The sequence below is a fragment of the Hypanus sabinus genome, chromosome 3 (assembly GCF_030144855.1).
Source record: "Hypanus sabinus isolate sHypSab1 chromosome 3, sHypSab1.hap1, whole genome shotgun sequence".
In the NCBI taxonomy this organism is placed as follows: Eukaryota; Metazoa; Chordata; class Chondrichthyes; order Myliobatiformes; family Dasyatidae; genus Hypanus; species Hypanus sabinus.
In genome coordinates, this window is record NC_082708.1 from 74757687 (window position 1) to 74776217 (window position 18531).

General features: G+C 41.7%; 1 protein-coding gene across 1 annotated transcript in view; it reads right to left on the reverse strand.

The window, feature by feature from the left end:
• The window catches only part of LOC132391455 (short transient receptor potential channel 6-like), a 125067-nt gene that overhangs the window by 67200 nt on the left and 39336 nt on the right, over positions 1–18531 (reverse strand). Inside the window, exon 2 of the mRNA XM_059964679.1 lies at positions 3656–4418. Coding sequence (XP_059820662.1) covers positions 3656–4418 — 763 coding nt within the window. The remainder of the gene's footprint in view (positions 1–3655; positions 4419–18531) is intronic.

Below are 18531 nucleotides of genomic sequence, written 5' to 3' on the forward strand. Positions count from 1 at the left end.
CCCTAGCCTAATCACAAGACAATTTACAATGACCAATTAATCTAATCACCAGTACTTCTTTGGACTGTGGGAAGAAACTGGAGCACCCAGAGTAAACACACATTCATTGGGAGGACATACAAACTCCTTAAAGATGTCAGAACTGAACTGACACCCCAAGCTGTAATAGCTGTGACTGCTATACTACCATGGATACCACAGATTTAGATAACAAAACCTTAGATAACAAGAATGCCATGAACTATTCTGACATCATTCGTTGATCTTTGTGTGTCTCTTCTCCTACTTCTCTGTAGCAGCTTAGCAACCATAACAATCTCCTAGGGCCAAAAAAAAAAGCAGCACTTAGTATGCCAGTGTCCAAGGAACAAAGAAACACATTAATGTTCCACCTCTCTTCAAGTACACCGCACAAAACTGGTGACAAAGAACGTGGGATCGAAGTATTAACTGGCCTGCTCTATTCACAGCCAAGGGTTTCATGAAATTCACTTTCCATTTCTGATTTCCAGTACCATCCCTTTTTGTACATTATGCCAATGAATGCACATCTGCCATTGTCAGGTAACTACAAAACAAATCAATTAATGATGGAGAGAGACCATACGACTTTAAGACTAAGGAGCAGAATTAGGCCATTTGGCCCATCAAGTCTGCTCTGATGAGAGTGCGGGTACAACAGAGACAGAGGTGGAACATTAGAAGAAAGGAACAGGTTTGGTTTAGTTCAGTATGGATCATAATGTACAGAAAATCTGGAAATTAAGGGTGTGACAAACAGTGACAGGAATTTATAACCAAGCCTGCAGAACAAAGCAACTACGTCAGGGTTTCTATGGGAAGCAAAAATAGTTCTATTACACAAGTACTGCAGAGATACCTTTTGCTCATCTGTTGGGTGTAAAGAGGCTAGAGACTCTGCAAGCACTTATTCTAGCACCAATGCAGTTCTACTGTCACAAACAATACCGATTATTCTTCTGAAGGACCAAAGCTGAAAAATTCCTCACACACTGGCTGATACCAAACATTTCAGTCCGGAGAATCAATAACAAGGTATACCCCAACATTCAGCACCAACCCTCACTTTAATATCAATATGTCAAATTTTTGTAACGCCTCCACAAATTACATAGTAGTTTACAACTTTCATCTTTTGTTGTATTAATGTATATAACCCAAGAGTTATATTGTTATCACTAGCTTACGTAAATAAGCTCCTTTTTGCTATATTATACCAAGTTAGTATTGGGTGGCAGGATGGAGACAAGTCTTTACCAAAGGAAGTATGAGATGCTCTTTCCCTCCGCTAGCCTGCAGGTCACCCTTGGGCAAGGTGTAGCATCTGCTTAAACTGCAACCCCCCCCCCCCCCCAGATCAGGGTCACGTGGAGCCACAGAAGCAGGTGGTGTATGGTCATATGAGCCGCTGGTGCATATCACAGGTCCTGGTCATGCGACCACTGACACCAGGCAGACAATCTCTGAAGAGTATTGATAATGGATGGGGTCACCCATCGTGCAAAGACGCTACCCAGAAGGTAGCAATGGAGACCACTTCTGTAGAAATATTGCCAAGAATAATCATGGTCATAAATAGAGAAAAGAGCAAGAACAGTATGAAAGTAATCTTCCCCGCAGGCAATTTAAAGACAGATGGAAGACCACGATCACACACATCATACAACACAATGATGAAGATACAAAATTAAACTGCCTAATGTTGTTTAGAACTGTAACTTTATTTAATATTCCAAGGCAGTAAAGCAGATCACTGAAGTCTCTCAGCTCTCACCATCCTGTACAATCCTTGCCACCACTACCTTCTCCAATTCATGCTATCTTAGAAGCAGCAGAAAAAAAGAGGGAACAATAAACCAGCTGGCCTGACATTAGTTATTGGAATCCATCAGAAAGGCTACAGTAACAATGTGGGCTGCCCCCAGCACGTGCTTCGGTTATGTCAGTTGTTAACAAATGAAGCATTTTGTTGTATGTTTCAATGTACAATTGATAACTGTTATTCTGAATTTTAGAAAATTGTATGAGAAAGAATCAGTTTAGTGTTTTGAAGGGGAAAAAAAATCAAGTTTGACAAATGCCATGGGATGTTTTGTTGATATAATGGTGAACTGGAACATTCAGCCGTTGACAATTTACATCAAAGGCAGATTAAAAGATAGAAATGCAACATATCCAAATCTGTTCATGATGCAAAACCACGTGGGAAAATAAGCCGTGAAGAAGTCACAAAAGGTATAAATGTTTTTCTGCTCTTATTCGGGAGTGTTAAAACACAATCACTTTGCTTTTGAAATTGGCAGTGTGATTGTTTTGTCAGATTTTCCTGTGAAATTGCAGTGTTTCCCTGGCTTACTGCACAATACTGGTAATTTGCCAGTGCAGATATCCCCATGGGAGTCAGCCTTAAAGGGAAATGTCCACCATAGACAGCACTGTTGCAAACTGCAGGAAGTGTTGCTCTCTGGAGAATGGCTAACTGAGAGAATGGGGGAGAAGGATGCAGGGGACAAAGGGATGGTGGGGAAAGAGAATGCACCCACATTCATTAACAAAGACACTGGGTTCTTAGGAGAAGTCCATGAGAGGCCACTGTGACTGCACAAGGAAACAGACATACTTTGCCAGTAGGAGGTTGCTTGAAAGGACTGGGCCAAGACTGAAACTCCACATCTCTGTCCAACTTGCAAGTACTTAACTTCCCAGCAGTCTGCAATACTAGAAAATCTTTGTGTTCAGTCAATCTCTTCTTCCAGACTGCAGAAGAGCCCTTTCTTCTTGTATGATGTTTGGGTGACCTCCTTAATTCAATGGGGAGCAGCAAACACAGTTGTGCCAGAAGTCATTGGCTGCAAACTGGAATGGCCTGAGGCTCGTCACATCTGAGATCACAGGAGATGGCAGATCTCAGTGCACTGTATCTTGGTGAAACTCAGTTCATAGACCATGCTCCTCCTAAAGTCCCTATAAGCCCTAATAGCTAATATCTTGCACGTTGAGCCCTTTTATACTTGCTGCTGCATGGTTCTCTCTTCAATCCAACAAGAGTAGACCAGCCAAAGATCCAATAAAAGCAAGTTTTGAATGAAAACAAATGTAGCTGAATATGCTAGGTAGGTTCAGTTTTATATTTTAATAAACAGAGGCTGCAGGCAAAAATTATATTTTGAGTATGATTTTCTCTTTGAAAAAGTGAGCGTAAAGGTGAATTATCTATCAGCAAACAAGGACAGTCATGGTCTGGGCCAGCAGATCCTAAGTTGCAGAATGCATGGTTAAGATAGATTATAACGTTGAGTCTTCTGACCATTATGGAATTCAAAGATATAAAATGTATTTATTATCAAAGAATGTATAAATTATACAACCTTGAGATTTGTTTGCTCACTGGTAGGCACAAAGCAAGAAACCCAAAAGAACCCAATTAGAGGAAGAAAAAGAATAAAAATAAAAAATCAACACCTGATACGCAAAAGGGAAAAAAAACACAAAACATGCAAACAATTAAAGTGATCAACAATTGAACCAAAAATTGAATCCAAATGCTGGAGTAAGCCCAAAGCCTTGTTTATCAGTTCATCATATTAGCAAGTTAACGCCAATAGTAGAGTATTCTTTTTAAACTTTCACTTACCTTAAATTCCTTCTCAATATTGGCCAATACACTGAGCTCATTACTGAGCTCCAGAGCCGTAAGCACAGGATCCTCACTGGAGAGGGACAAGTAGGCAGGACTTGCTAAGCCTCTGTAGGCATTTATTCGAGATCTTGAATGGCTGAAGGAGTCCTTCAGTTGATTCTCTGTACAGACTTTGCATTTGCAAAAATAATCATGTGGCCTGTTAATACGGGCTCCCCTCCTCAATAAGATGTGAACAATTTCATAATCTTGGCAGTGCGCTGCCAGGATAATAGGAGTGACATCATGGGAAAACCTGGTACCATCTTCATCATAGGCATAAAAATCATTGAATTCTGGTTGATACTGCTCTGGGGTCAAAGTCAGTGCATGCTTAGTGGCAAATAACTTGTGATTCAAGATGGCCTCAACTATTCGCACATATCCCTTACTGATGGCCAATAGTAAACCATCCCCAACACGAGACAGATTGTCAACTTTCAACAAGAGTTCTATGATCTCCAAATGCTCATTTGCTACAGCCAACTGCAATGCATTCTGGCCCATGTAATCAACACAATTTACGTTGAGCGTCTCGGATTCCTCCAACATCCTTCTGACCACAGGGACATTGCCATATTCAGCTGCATCAAGAAACCTCTCTTCTTCAGGCGTAAGGCTCGTGCACCTGTCATTAAACATATAGGCAGGCCCGCGGAAAGCTTGTCTTCTTCCTTTCTGCAGCGTCTGATACTGCGGCCACTCCGCAATAAAATGGCTGTTAAATAAAAATGGAAAAATATTAGTTGCAAAAGGAGGATCTATTTCTCTCTATCTTCACTCAATATTGCCAAATAATAATAATAAATGCAAACTCTAAACTGACATTTCTTACTGAAATACCATCAATACAAAACAAATATCAAAATTGTCATCTATTTATTACAACTCAATATATTAGCTATGAATTATACCAACTTGGTATATCATATTTATTTTTAATATGACCTTAATCCCTTATATACGAATAATGACTTTTCCACAGCCTGCCCTGGTACCTTTATTCAAGATCTAACAAACTGTTGCTATTTCTCCTGGAAGTCATGCTAGTTCAGCTGCAAACCGCCCCACTGCTATCTGTAGTCTCACTAGTTTACTCTACATATTGTTCATGTCTAAGACGTCCTTACATCAATGGCTTTTGTAAACTAATAAACTGCAAGTACAGTAAATCAATCCTGATGAGAGGTCATTAACCTGAAATATTAGCTCTAATTTTTTCTCTCTCCCCAGAGGCTGACTGACCTGCTGAGTAGCATCAGCATTTTCTGTTATCAAATTTGAGTTCCAATTGCTTTCATGGTGGACTGCAAGGAAATGGATGTTAGGCATCAAAGAGTTACCAGGCAGCCAAGGGGACCATCTGGCAGGAGTTACAGAAGGACTGAAAATTCCAAGACCTCATTCATCCCAAGCTTACAGGACACCATGCTTAGAACAGACTTCTAATGTGGGGCAACGTCTACACAGGCAACAGGTAACCAAGACTCATTTACTAAAATCCATAACCTCCTCTCACCACAAATGCAGCTTTACACTGCACATCTGCCTGCATTAAACTCCATCTCCCATTTTCCAGCTGGTCCTGATCACCCTTCAAGTTTTGATAACCTTCTTTGCTGTTCACTACACCCACAATTTTGGTGCCAACCGCAAATCGGAGGATTAAACTGCATCACATTATCACCTATATTGATGATGTAAATTATAAACATTAACGGATAAGTGCCAGTTCCTGCGGCACACCACTAGTCACAACCCTCCAGTCAAAGAATCATCCATCTACTACCATTCTGATTTCTGCAATTAAGTCAATGCTGAATCCAATTTATTACTTCATCTGAATGCCAAACAACTTAACCGTCTGGACCACCCATCCACACAGACAAGTCCACAAAGACAATGTTCTCAAACCTTTCATCATCAATCTTGAGACAGTACAACTAAAATAAATGAACCACGTGCTATTGATACATGATGTGACTACAGTCGGCCCTCCTCATCCATGGGGGATTGGTTCCGAGATCCCCAGCGGATATCAAAAAACGCGGATGCTCAAGTCAGTGGACTTTAAGACCTAGTGGAGCTTGGGACCCGCCACCCGCAGTGTTTCTGTTCCGTTGACAGAAAATGATCACGATTGAAAATAAAGTGGAAATAATAAAGCGATCAGAAAGAGGTGAAATGCCATCGGTCATTGGAAAAGTGTTACGCTACAGTGGGTCAACGATTGGAAAAATTTTAAAGGATAAAGTGAGAATAATGGAGCATGCGAAGGCCCTGCCCCAATGAAAACTGCAATTATTACTAAGCAACGCAGTAGTTTAATTATTGAAATACACATGTTTCTTAAGTGTTTTATATGCATAGAAAGGTAAAATATATACTATATACTAAGACAAACGTTTGACTAACTGACGCTAAATAATACCAGATGTACCTGTTCTGACTTAGAGAACTTCCTTTTTTAAGTTGATTCCCAATCACGGCAACCTACGCACATCCTCCCGTATACTTTAAATCATCTCTAGATTACTTATAATACCTAATACAATGTAAATGTTATGTAAATAGTTGTTATACTGTATTGTTTAAGGAATAATGATGAGAAAAAAGTCTGTACGTGCTCAAACACCAAGTGCTGGAGAGAGAACTTCCGGGTTTTCCCAATCCGTTGTTGGTTGAATCCGTGCATCCGGATAAGGAGGGCTGACTGGATATAGAATTCCAGAAGGCGTTGTTCACTGAAGGTAAGCTGAATGAACCAAATTCAATGAGTACATCTTGGAGACTAGACAAATGTCATATCTATATTGGATAGAGTACATCAGGTAGGACTGGTTTTGGTACATCATAGCAGAACCATCAAAATTGTTTCATAAATCAATGATCCCAGTAGCACAACTTGCACAGGAAACTGTTACCAACAGAAGTCAGGTCCACTACTAACAGAGGTATGAAATATCTCCCAGTAACAAGTCAATGGAGACCCTGAGGTCCAAGTTCGTATCAGACGTAAAACCAGGAATATCAGAAGACAGTGGTAATTGGGCACTCAGCAGGGGAGCAGGAGCTGTACAAAGAAAAAGCCTTGCCTGCGAGAAGCAGATGTGGAAATAAAGGCGGGTCCAATACTATCCTTGCAAAGCCAGAACCTCACAGCTGAGCAATGGTGTTAAACGCTGAGCTGGAGTCAATAAACAGCAGCCCGGTATAAATATTAGAATTATCCAGGTGATCCAAGACTGTATGAAGTGCCAATGAGATTGCATCCACTGTAGACCTATTGTGGTGATAGGCAAGTTGTAGTGGGTCTAGGTCCTTGCTTAGGCAGGAGTTAACTCTAGCCGTAACCAAATCTCCTTCAATGCGAGTGCTCATCCTTCTCTCCTTGGGCAGTGGTATGACTACTGCCCTTTTGAAGCAGGTGGGAACTTCCAACTGTAGCAATGAGATTGAAAATGGCTTTGAACACCCTCACTAGTTGGTTGCCATGGGCTTTCAGAGCCCTACCAGGTACACCAATGGGGCCGGTTACCTTCGGAGGTTCGCCCTCTTGAAAGATGTCCTGATGTCGGCCTCCAAAACAGAGATCACAAGATCACCAAGTGCTGCAGGGATTCTCACTGCGTTGTTTTATTCTGCTTTTCAAAGCCAGCCTAAAAGACGTCAACCTCATCTGGGAGTGAAGTATTGCTGCCATTCATGTTGTTAGGTTTCACTTTGTAGGAAGTAATAGTCTGCAAACCCTACCCAGTGTTGATGTGCATCGGATATCATCTCTATCCTCAATCAAAATTGTTCTTTTGTTACGGAGTTAACCCTCCGTAAGTCATACTGGGCCATCTTGTAGTCTTGGATCATCGGAATTAAAAGCCACAGATCTAGCCATCAGTAGACTACAAACCACGTTCATCCATGGCCTTAGATTCAGGTATGTATGATACACTCATCCATACAGGCTTTAATGAAGTCAATGACAACTGTGGCATATTCATGCATTTTCAAAGATGAATCCCTGAATACTGTCCAGTCTGACTCAAAGCAAAGTCCACCTCCTTTGTCCATACCTTCTTGGTCCTCTCTACTGGTGCTCCAGTCTTCAGACTCCGAATAGAAGCACAGCCAAGGATCATCAGACTTTCTAAAGTGGGATGTCATGATAAGCATTCATGATGGCATTTTAACAGTGGTAGAATCAGAGCAGCCAAAAGTAAAATATTGGTGATACTTATTTACAGACCATTTCAAGCTGGCCTGGTTAAAATCCCCCCACGATTATGGGGAAGGCATCAGGGAGTGCCGTTTCATGCCTGTTGGTCGGTCTCGTGCCTTTTTGACATGGATCTAAGATTGACTATACACCATTATCAAGATGATGGATGAGAAATGAACTGTCCTTGAATGCTAGATGTTTCAGTTCAAGTGAGCAGAACTGAGACAGAACCACCACATTTGTGCATGATGAGTTAATTATAAAGTATACTCCATCTCCTCTACCTTTAAAATACAGCATAGTAAATAAGTGACCCACTACTTGCCTTTTGCATTTATGTACTGGACATTTATGAGACTTCCTACATCTCAACTCTTAGTCTGGAAAGAACCAGAGGGAAAAAAAAAATGTGAGTAATGCTGATAGTCAAGAGGCTGATAATACGTGGCCACTAGGGCCAGTGCAAAATGGACACTAGAGACTGCTGATATCTGCCACCACTTGATATGCCTTTCTGGAAGTACTGCTTCAGCCCTCTTGAATATTCCAGACATTTTAATATTAGATTTATCTTAACTGAATATCATATCAATGTAATTACTTTGTAAGAGGATGCAATAATGGACTCCTGTCACTTTATAAGCTATTTACGAAGAAGGCCTCATCACCTAGATATATACACACACACATACATATACACACACTTCAACAGATGGCAACTAAAAAGTCATAAAGAAGGAAAAGATGGAATATGAAGGCAAGCTTGCCAATAATATCATAGCAGAGAGAGTAAAAGAGCTGAAATTAGATATTGGACCACTGAAAAATTAAGCTGGAGAGGTAGTAATGGACAAAGAAATGGTAGGCAAGCTGAATAAGCATTTTGCATTGATCTTCACTGTGGAAGACACTAGCAATGTGCCGGAGGTTCAAGAGTGTCAGAGGGCAGAAGTGAGTGAGCTTACCATTACTGGGGAGAAGTGCTTGAGAAGCTGAAAGGTCTGAAGTTAGACAAGTCATCTGGACAAGCCGGGGTTCTGAAAATCATGGCAGACGAGATTCAAAGGTTCATTTATTATCAAAGTATACAACTCTGAAATTCTTCAATTCTCTGGGAAGCCATGCAACCAAGAAAGAAAGGCAACATGATCCTCCTCAAATCCTACCTCCCTACAAAAAGAAAAACAACACTAAAATGGAACAGTGGAAGAGGCGTATCGACCCCCACGTTGCCTTGTCCTCCTGGAATCCTCAGACTGCAGAGCACTGAAGCATTAGTAAATTCCTTTCAAGAACCAATGGATTCTGGCATTCTTCTGGAGGATTGGAAAATTGTAAATGTCACTCCACTCTTCAAGGGAGAGAGGCAGAAGAAAGGAAATTACAGGCCAATTAGTCTGACCTCAGTGGCTGGGAAGATGTTGGAGTTGATTGTTAAGGATGTGATTTCAGATTGCATGGAGGCACAGTGGACAAAGTCAGCATGATTTCCTTAAGGAAAATCTTGCCTGACAAATCTGTTGAAATTCTTTGAAGAAATAACAAGGTAAGATAAAGGAGAATTGGTGAATGTTGTGTGCTGGGATTTTGCAAAAGGCCTTTGACAGTGCCACACAAGAGTCTGCCTAGCAAGTTAAGAGCACATGGTATTACAGGAAAGATACTAGCATGGAAAGAGCTTTGTCTCATTGGCAGGAGACAAAGAGTGGGAATAAAGAAAGTGTTTCTGGATTAGCTGTCAGTGACTAGTGGTGTTCCACAGGGGTGTGTGTTGGGACCACTTCTTTCCACACAATAGGTCCATGACTTGGATGAAGGTGGATTTCTGGCCAAGTTTGCGGACAATGCAAAGATAGGTTGAGGAAAGATAGGCGGGTAATGTTGAGGAAGCAGACAGGCCACAGAAGGATTTAGGCAGATGGAATGCAGTGTCAGGAAGTGTATGTCATGCACTGAGAAGAAATGAAAGGATTGACCATTTTCAAAATGGAGAGAAAATTCAAAAAATTGAGATGCAAACGGATTCTGAAATCCCATTGCAGAATTTCCTAAAGGTTAATTTGCAGATTGAGTCAGTGGTGAGGAAGGCAAATGCAAAGCTAGGATTCATTTCAAGAGGATTAGAATACAAAAACAAGAATGTAATGATGAGCCTTTATAAGGTACTGGTGAGGACTCACTTGACGTATTGAGAGCAGTTTTGGGCTCCTTATCTAAGAAAAGATGTGCTTACATTGGAGAGGGTCCAAAGGAGGTTCATGAGAATGACACTGGAATTGAAAGGCTTATCATATGAGGAGTGTTGGATAGCTCTGGGCCTGTACTCACTGGAATTCAGAAGAATGTGGGGGTGGGGAATCTTAATAAACCCTATCAAATGTTGAAAGGCTTCGACTAAGTAGATTTTGAGAGGATGTTTCCTCTGCTGGGAGAGTCGAAGACCAGTGTTCACAGCCTCAGAATAGAGGGACATCCATTTAGAATGGAGACGAGGAGGAATTTCTTTAGCTAGAGTGGTGTATCTGTGGAATTTGTTGCCAGGACGGCTGTGGAGGCCAAGTAATTTCTGTATATTTAAGGCAGAGGTTGATGGATTATTGATTACTCAGGGTATGAAGAGATTTGGGGAGATTGGAGCCAGGAGGGAAATGGATTGCTATGAAGTGGCAGAGCAGGCCACATGACCCAATTCTGCTCCTATATCTTATGATTTTAAGAATTCTTTAAGAATACAAGTACATTCAAAATAAGTTGTCAAACAGGGTTTGTGCAAAAAAGAAATAAAAAGTGTTTTTTTTAAACTGATATTCCCGTCTAGTGACTGCTGAATGGAGAAAGCTGTGCGCTATAAACAGAAGTATATAACCTAGCAATCAACACATCAAATCAAATCTCTTGCAGTCCTGCAATAGTGAATTGAAAGGGGTTCTTTAGGCCAATTAAACAGGTAATGGAAAGAAAAGGTTTTATGATTAACACAAGAAATTGTGCCGATGCTGGAAATCCAGACATTTTGTAACACATACAAAATTCTGGAGGCACACAGCAACTCAGGCAGCATCTATGGAAAGGAATAAACAGTCAGAGTTGACCATCAGTTTCTATGATTGTCTGTGATCACAATGGTGAAGTTCAGTATCACAGCACAAGTGCCAATAGGGTGAGTTGCTTGAACTTCCCCCTTCCTCACCATCACCAGATTTCCAGACAGATTTCAGCCACTTGGATTTATGTCACAAATGGAGAAGCAGCTGAGCACACTGGATGCAACACAAGGCCATGGACTCAACGATGTCCCTGTCAGGGCATTCAGAACTTATGCTGCAGAACTACAGAGAGCTCTGGCTCTCTCTAATCATACGCTTCCAACTCAAAAGCATTCCTGGAATCCATCTAACATCTTGGAGGTTTGCCCAGACCAAGTTCTGTCAGCTGTCCACAAAAGGCAAGACAAATCTGATCTGGCCATTTGATGCCCTATGACTAATCTCAATCGCCAGGAAAGTGAAGGACCACATCATCATGAATGCACAGTTGCTTTTAGCAGGGGCATTCAGTACCAGATCTCCTTGCCAATCATGGATAAAAATGCTGGATTACACAGGTGAAAACACCCTTGACATCAAGTTGGATTAAGTGTGGCATTTATTTCCAGCACAAAAGAAGATGAGTGAGGTTGATGGCATGCCAAGATCTCTTTTGTAGTAATATCCACTCTTAATGACTTTCGGGTGCATAATTACAAGCTCAATAGTGCTTGCATTAGATTTAATTTTACATGAAAACCTTCCAATAACAAAATAATCCATGTCTAAGCACAACTTGACCTGAAACGCATCCAAGTTTTTCTAAGTGCCTAGTAGATGCATGGTACTGAATACATCCCAACTGGTCAGAAAGGTGGTCCTTTGTGGCACACATCCTGATACCCGAAGGCCTGACTACCATCTTCCAGTTTTCTAATCCCAGACAAGTGTTATTCTGGCAACAATCAAATCCAAGACCACCCAGTACAAAGAGCTAAGCATTCACTCCCGGCTTCACTACTGCTCTGCAACAACAAGATGCAGTATGGTAATTTCAAGCAAACTCTGCCACCTTAAAAGAGAAGTGAGGGAGCCACATGAGAGCATCATTATCTGCAAGATCACCTCCTACTCACGTGCAATTCTGACTTTGACATTAACTGAAAGCACGTATCATCAAATGTCATCATCACGTATATCCTTGAAAACATCAAATGTACAAATGGAGGATAGCTTATTCCAATTTTTAGTTAATCATTTTATATTACAGTAATTCAGAAAACCACACAAATTGTTTTAGAATAATAGTCTAATATATTACATACAAAATGCAGGAGGAACTCAGCAGGTCAGGCAGCATCTATGGAAAGGTATAAATAGTCCATATTTCAGGTCAAGACCCTTCTTCAGGACTGGAAAGAAAGAGGAGGAGTCAGAATAAGATGGAGGGAGGAAAGGAAGAAAGACAAGGTGATAGATGAAACCAGAAGGGGAGGAGGGTGAAAATAAAGAGCTGGGAAATAGATTGGTGAAAGAGATAGAGGGCTGGGGAAAGAGGAAATTTGATAGGAGAGGATAGAAAACTGGAAGAAAGGGAAGAAAGAGAAGCACCAGAGGGAAGTGATAAGCTGAGAGGGGGAAACTGGAATGCGAAATGGTGAAGGGGGAAGGGAGCAATTACTGGAAATTAGAGAAATCAAGAAGTTCATGCCATCATGGTGGAGGCTACCAGATGGAATACAAGGTGTTGCTCCTCCAACCCAAGTGTGGCCTCATCACAGCAGTACAGGAGGCCATGGACTGACATGTTGGAATGGGAAGCAGAATGGAAATGGAAGGCTACCAGGAGATCCCGCTTTTTCTGGTGGATAGAGCGTAGGCGCTCGGCGAAGCTTTCTCCCAATCTACATTGGGTCTCACTGATATACAGGCCACACAGGGAGCACCAGATACAATAGATGATCCCAACAGACTTGCAGACAAAGTGCCGCCTCACCTGGAAGGACTGTTTGAGGTAATCACCCCAACAGACTCACAGGTGAAGCGTCACTTCACCTGAAAAGTAATGTTGGAGGCTCCAAGAACTGGAAGGTATTAGATTATTTTCATGTTTTATTTGCAGTATTTAAGGCAAATGTTCTGCAGATGTTCTGCATCAAGAGATTATTAATTGACTCTGGTTACTTTAAAGAAATCCAGAAAGGAATTTGAGTAGGGTTACTAGAGGGCAGTGAGCCAAGTGTAACTATAATTCACCAAGTTAGTTCGAATAAGCTTCTGTCCCTGTGATTTGTTGGTCAGTTGATGATGGCTCTAGAGCCCATGGTCAAACATTTAGTACTGAATAATCTCTTCAAGGTGTTCAATTCATTCATATGGTGCTGAGTCATGATTGCTCAATTTTATCAGTTCTTCAAAATAATTTCAACAAATTAATATTTCTCATTAGAGCTCACTGACAGAAGGCAAGTTTGGCTTCATGCAATATTGTAAACTAGGTTAGAGAACTAGCAGCTGGCTTTACATCTGACCCATTTTCTATTTCTTTTGACACCAATGCTGATTCTCCTCAGCCTTGTTTCATATAAAATCTTAATTACCTCCATTTTCTCCAATCTTGAAAGGCTCTCATAGCTACTTCGTACAAGGAAGAAATAAGATTTCGATACAAAGCTTTTCAGTGACATGCTTCAAACGATGCTGGATTTTCACAATCAAACCTTGTTTGAAATGACCTGATTCTTCTCAGTCCTCAATTACAATCAGGGATTTTTTTGAACTGATCAGGATGAGGGAGATACAGCTTCAGGAAGGTGGCTATTGAGCATTCACACGTTATACATTGTCACGCTGCATCTTCACACCCAAGCACAGGATCACAGACTTAGAAGGGTTAAACAAAACTAGGAGTTTTATTAACAAAAAAGACAAAGCAGACCAATTGATGCACCATCAATAACTCTCGGAGACACAAGGCGAGATATAGGCTTTTATTGGCTGGAAGAAAGAACAAGCAGCAATTGACCACCACACTACATCCTGGAGACTGAGGCCGGGGCTGTGTCTCCAATCACCTTTATACCGGGGTCAGTGGGAGGAGTCACAGGAGCAGTCAGCCGGGGGGGGGGGGGGGGGGCGTGTCCAGACAGGTATATGTAGTTCACCACACCAGTAGAACTTACAAGGTCTAGAATAACTCAGCCAGAACTTCACTAAGCAAGCATCAGAACAACAGAGCAGATGAGGGGTTAGCACTGCCCCTTTAAATACACTCCAGGGTACAAAAGAATCTGTACCCAGCTGATAAACATCACACTAATTACATTAACAAATGACTATTCGAATCAGAGGCAGAAGTCCAAGGATACTTGATTGGGCACCTGCAAAGTCTCAGAGAATTAATTCAAAGTAATCAAGGATAATTGCAACTTAAATGTAAACTGGAGAAGCCCTAATAATTACAACACAAAACCTGAAGTGCAACAATACAGATAATGATAATTAATAAAATTCAGAGAATACCAAAAAAAAGAGAAAACACTAAGAGACCTCAGAATCCTCTGCCAACAACTATGGAAGTAACAGATCCTGTCCCACCATGGCTGGCACCTGATGACCCAGGATTATCTAGATGTAAATGATGGAATTCTGAAATAAGGTCAGAATCCAAAACATCCTTGGAAGGAATCCAACACTGTTCCTGTCCTCCTGATCATATCCCTCCCAGTCTACCTAGTATTGCAGTTGTGTCCTTAATTTCCACATATTAAGCAATCCGCAGACTGTAAAGACAGTTTCACCGTTTATGATCCTTGGTAGGGGTGGTGGCTTGGGAATCAGGGCCAAGGGGATACAAAGTAAAGGTTTCAATTTGGATACATAAAGGGTGGGATGAATTCCCTTTGAACAAAGATGCTGCAACTTGTATATTACCACGCTAATTTTCCAAATAATTTTAAAATGACAGATAGAGTGAAAGGCTATTCTAGTTTGAGTGGAAGATCTTCAGTTGAAAGCCAGACCCATTGACCAATATAAAAAGAGGAGCCCAGCCACCTCTTTCTGTTAGCCTTGACCTGTTGACAGGACAAACTCTCTTCCAGAGTCTCTTTGGCATTGACCCACCTTTGCTTGCCCCTCTGAACAAATTGTTCAGCTGAAGGGACATCAACCTCTGCCTCTTGATCAGGGAGGAGAGGAAGTTGAAACCAAAATTGACATTCACATGGAGTCATACCCAATGACAAATGTTAAAATGATTTTGTGAGAACTCAATGGTCACTCCAAGAGGATGGATTACCAGATGCTAGGCAGCAAGGGTTTGCTCCAGGTCCTGGTTCCTCCTCTCAGTCTGTCCATTAGTCTGAGGATGGAACCATGAGGAAAGACTAGAGGTAGCCCAAATCAACTTGCAAAATGCTCACCAGAATTTGGAGACGAATTGGAGACCTCTATCCAAAACAATTTCAATGGGAAAACCAGGCACACGGAAAACATGGTGCGTGAGAATTTCTCGGTCCCTTAGGCTGATTAGAGGCATGAAACAGCAAGCCTTGGAAAACCTATCAACCACGACTAAAGTAGTGGTAATGTAATGAGGACAGACTGGTAATAAAATCTGGAGAAAGGAGTGACCAGGGGCGAGAAGGAATGGGCAGAGGTTGATGGCAGCCGTGAGGAGGGGAATTAGGATTTTTGTAATGAGCACAGATGTCACAAGCCTGCACAAACTACCAGCATCTTCTTTTAATGCACTCCAGAATCCACAAGATACTGGGGTGACTTGCTATCTTGGAAATGTCACAGGTGCACTATCCTTTCTCCCAATGGGCTCCAACCACTCCGCCATATCCAGGGCTAAAAATGTCTCTATAAAGCATCGGTTATCTGATCATTAGACCCAGGACAATATGTTATAATAAAATTAAAATGATTAAAGAACAGCAGGCTAATCAAGTTTTTATGGTCTGTCCAAACAATTCGAAGTAAATTTATTGTCAGAGTACCTATGTGTCAACGGATACTATCCTGAGATTCCTTCTGCTGAGATACATTGCCAATCTATAGAACTGTAAAAGTCAAGAACTGTAAACTGTGCAAATGCAGATATAAATAAATAGCAATAAATAAACAGCATGAAATAACAATATAACAGTGCTTAAATGAGTATAGCTATTCCCTTTTGTTCAGAGCCTGATGGTCTGTCCAGATGATTAACGGGTGCCCAGCTCCCTCAAGCCAGCACAACTACTCCTCTAGTGCCAAGTTCACCGCCGGGAGCTCTCTATTCCTGATGTCATAATTCACCTCAGCTGGTGATAGACATCTTAAAATAGACACAAGGATACACTTTCTGCTCCCTGCATGCAGTTCAATTTCAGAGACATCTACCTCAACAATGAAGGTAGCTTGGGATCATGTGGACACAGAATTCAGGCAGTAACAAAATGGTCTTGAGCTCATTGAAAGCTGTCTCAGTTCCAGGGACCAATGGAAAGATCTCAGTGTCTTTTTCGTCAGATTAGTCAGATTAGTCACTATTGAACTAAAGTTTGTGAACCCCAAAAACCATTGAATTTGATGAAAAGGAGGAGGAGACAAGTCTCACACCACATGGGTTTCTTCAGGGTCCACAAGATTTCATTGGGAGATGGAAAATTCCCCCCACCCCCCAAAAAAACCTTTTTGGACAAGGAACTCACTCTTCTCCAACTTCACAAACAGACGATTCTTTAACAGGCTCTGAAGAACCTGCCTTACATGTGTTACGTTTTCCTCACAGGAGCTCAAAAAACAAAATCAGTGTCAGCAAGATACACAAATGCAAATTGATTCAATATTTCCCTCAGAACATCATTAATAAATGTCTGAAAGGCAACTGGAGCATAGACCAACCCAAAGGGCATCACTAAGTAGTCATAATGACCTGTTGGGGCATTAAATGCTCATCTACTTGTCCCCTTCACGGGTATGAATTAAGTGATAAGCGCTCCTCAGGACAAGTTTTATGAAAGTAGTTATCCCTTGCAACAATTCAAATGCTCTGTTAAGTAGGGGCAAGGGAAGTAGTGATTCTTAACTGTTATTTTGTTTTAAGTCTCTGTAATCTAAGGTCCCCCATCATTTTTGGTTACAATAAAAGAACCCTGCTCCCACCAGAGAAGTGAAGGGTCTGATTAACCCTGAGGTGAGTGACTGTTGTACGTGGCCAGTTTTTTGGGTCCCGACAGGGAAAAGAGTCTTCCTTGATGTAGACAAGTCCCCGGCAATGACCCAATAGCACTATCATAGCACTGATGGTACATTAGTGTGGGTGCCATCTGTTTACTAAAACCCTCAAGGAGGTCGGGATAAATTGAGAGGGAACTTGTTTGAGACCATCAAGGTTTTCAAACTCAGGAATGTCAGAGGCAGGCATGGAAATATGGGTGGCAGACAAGGGGAACACATAAAACTTCTGAGAGACAGACCTTATGGCAGCTGAAAGTCCAGTCCAGGATACTGCCATTAGAACAGTGTATAATGGGACCATGCTGCAACAACCATGGATAAGAGGGATCCCAGAGGGATGGATAAGGTAAAATCAAAGCATTTCAGAATGATCCCTATCCAGAAGCAAAGGGACTCTGAAACAGGACACACCATTCCTGGCTCAACTGCTCCTCCACCAAGAGTGGAGGCTGTCAAAGGAGTATCTAACCTTGAGGTTGGGACTCCCATCTGTCCACAAGACCAAGACCATAAGACATAGGAGCGGAAGTAGGCTATTCAGCCCATCAAATCTGCTCCGCCATTCAATCATGGACTGATCCAATTCTTCCATTCGTCCCCGCTCCCCTGCCTTCTCCCCATACCCTTTGATGCCTTGGCTAATCAAGAATCTATCTTTGCCTTAAATGCACCCAATGACTTGGCCTCCACAGCTGATCATGGCAACAAATTCCACAGATTTATACCCACTGACTAAAGTAATTTCTCTGCTCCCTGTTCTAATGGATGTCCTTCAATCCTGACGTTGTGCCCTCTTGTCCTACCATGGGAATTAACTTTGGCATATATAATCTGTTCAGATCTTTTAACATTCAGAATGTTTCTATGAGATTCCTCATTCTCCTGGACTCCAGGGAGTACAGCCCAAGAGCTGCTGGACATTCCTCATATGGTAACCCTTTCATTCCTGGAATCATTCTTGTGAATCCTCTCTGAACCCTCCCCAATGTCAGTATATCCTTTCTAAAATGAGCACAAAACTGCACACAGTACTCCAAGTGTAGCCTCATGAGTGCCTTATAGAGTCTCAACATCATACCCCTGCTCTTATATTCTATACCTCTAGAAACAAATGCTACTAAAAACTTACTTGCGGAGCTGGAGTTTATACATGCCTGAAGAGCCAGTTCCTTGTCACCCAGACCACATCTCCCTCAGGGGTCATAGGATTAGGACAGTCACAGACCCCCTCTAATGGATGGCCCTTGGAGTTTCCCGACCTTTCTAGACAAGTGGATCGAAAGTCCTCTGCTTCTCCACACCATCTCTCTCCCATCCTCCTGAAACACTCAGCAGGGGTGAGACGGGTCCTGTGCTGC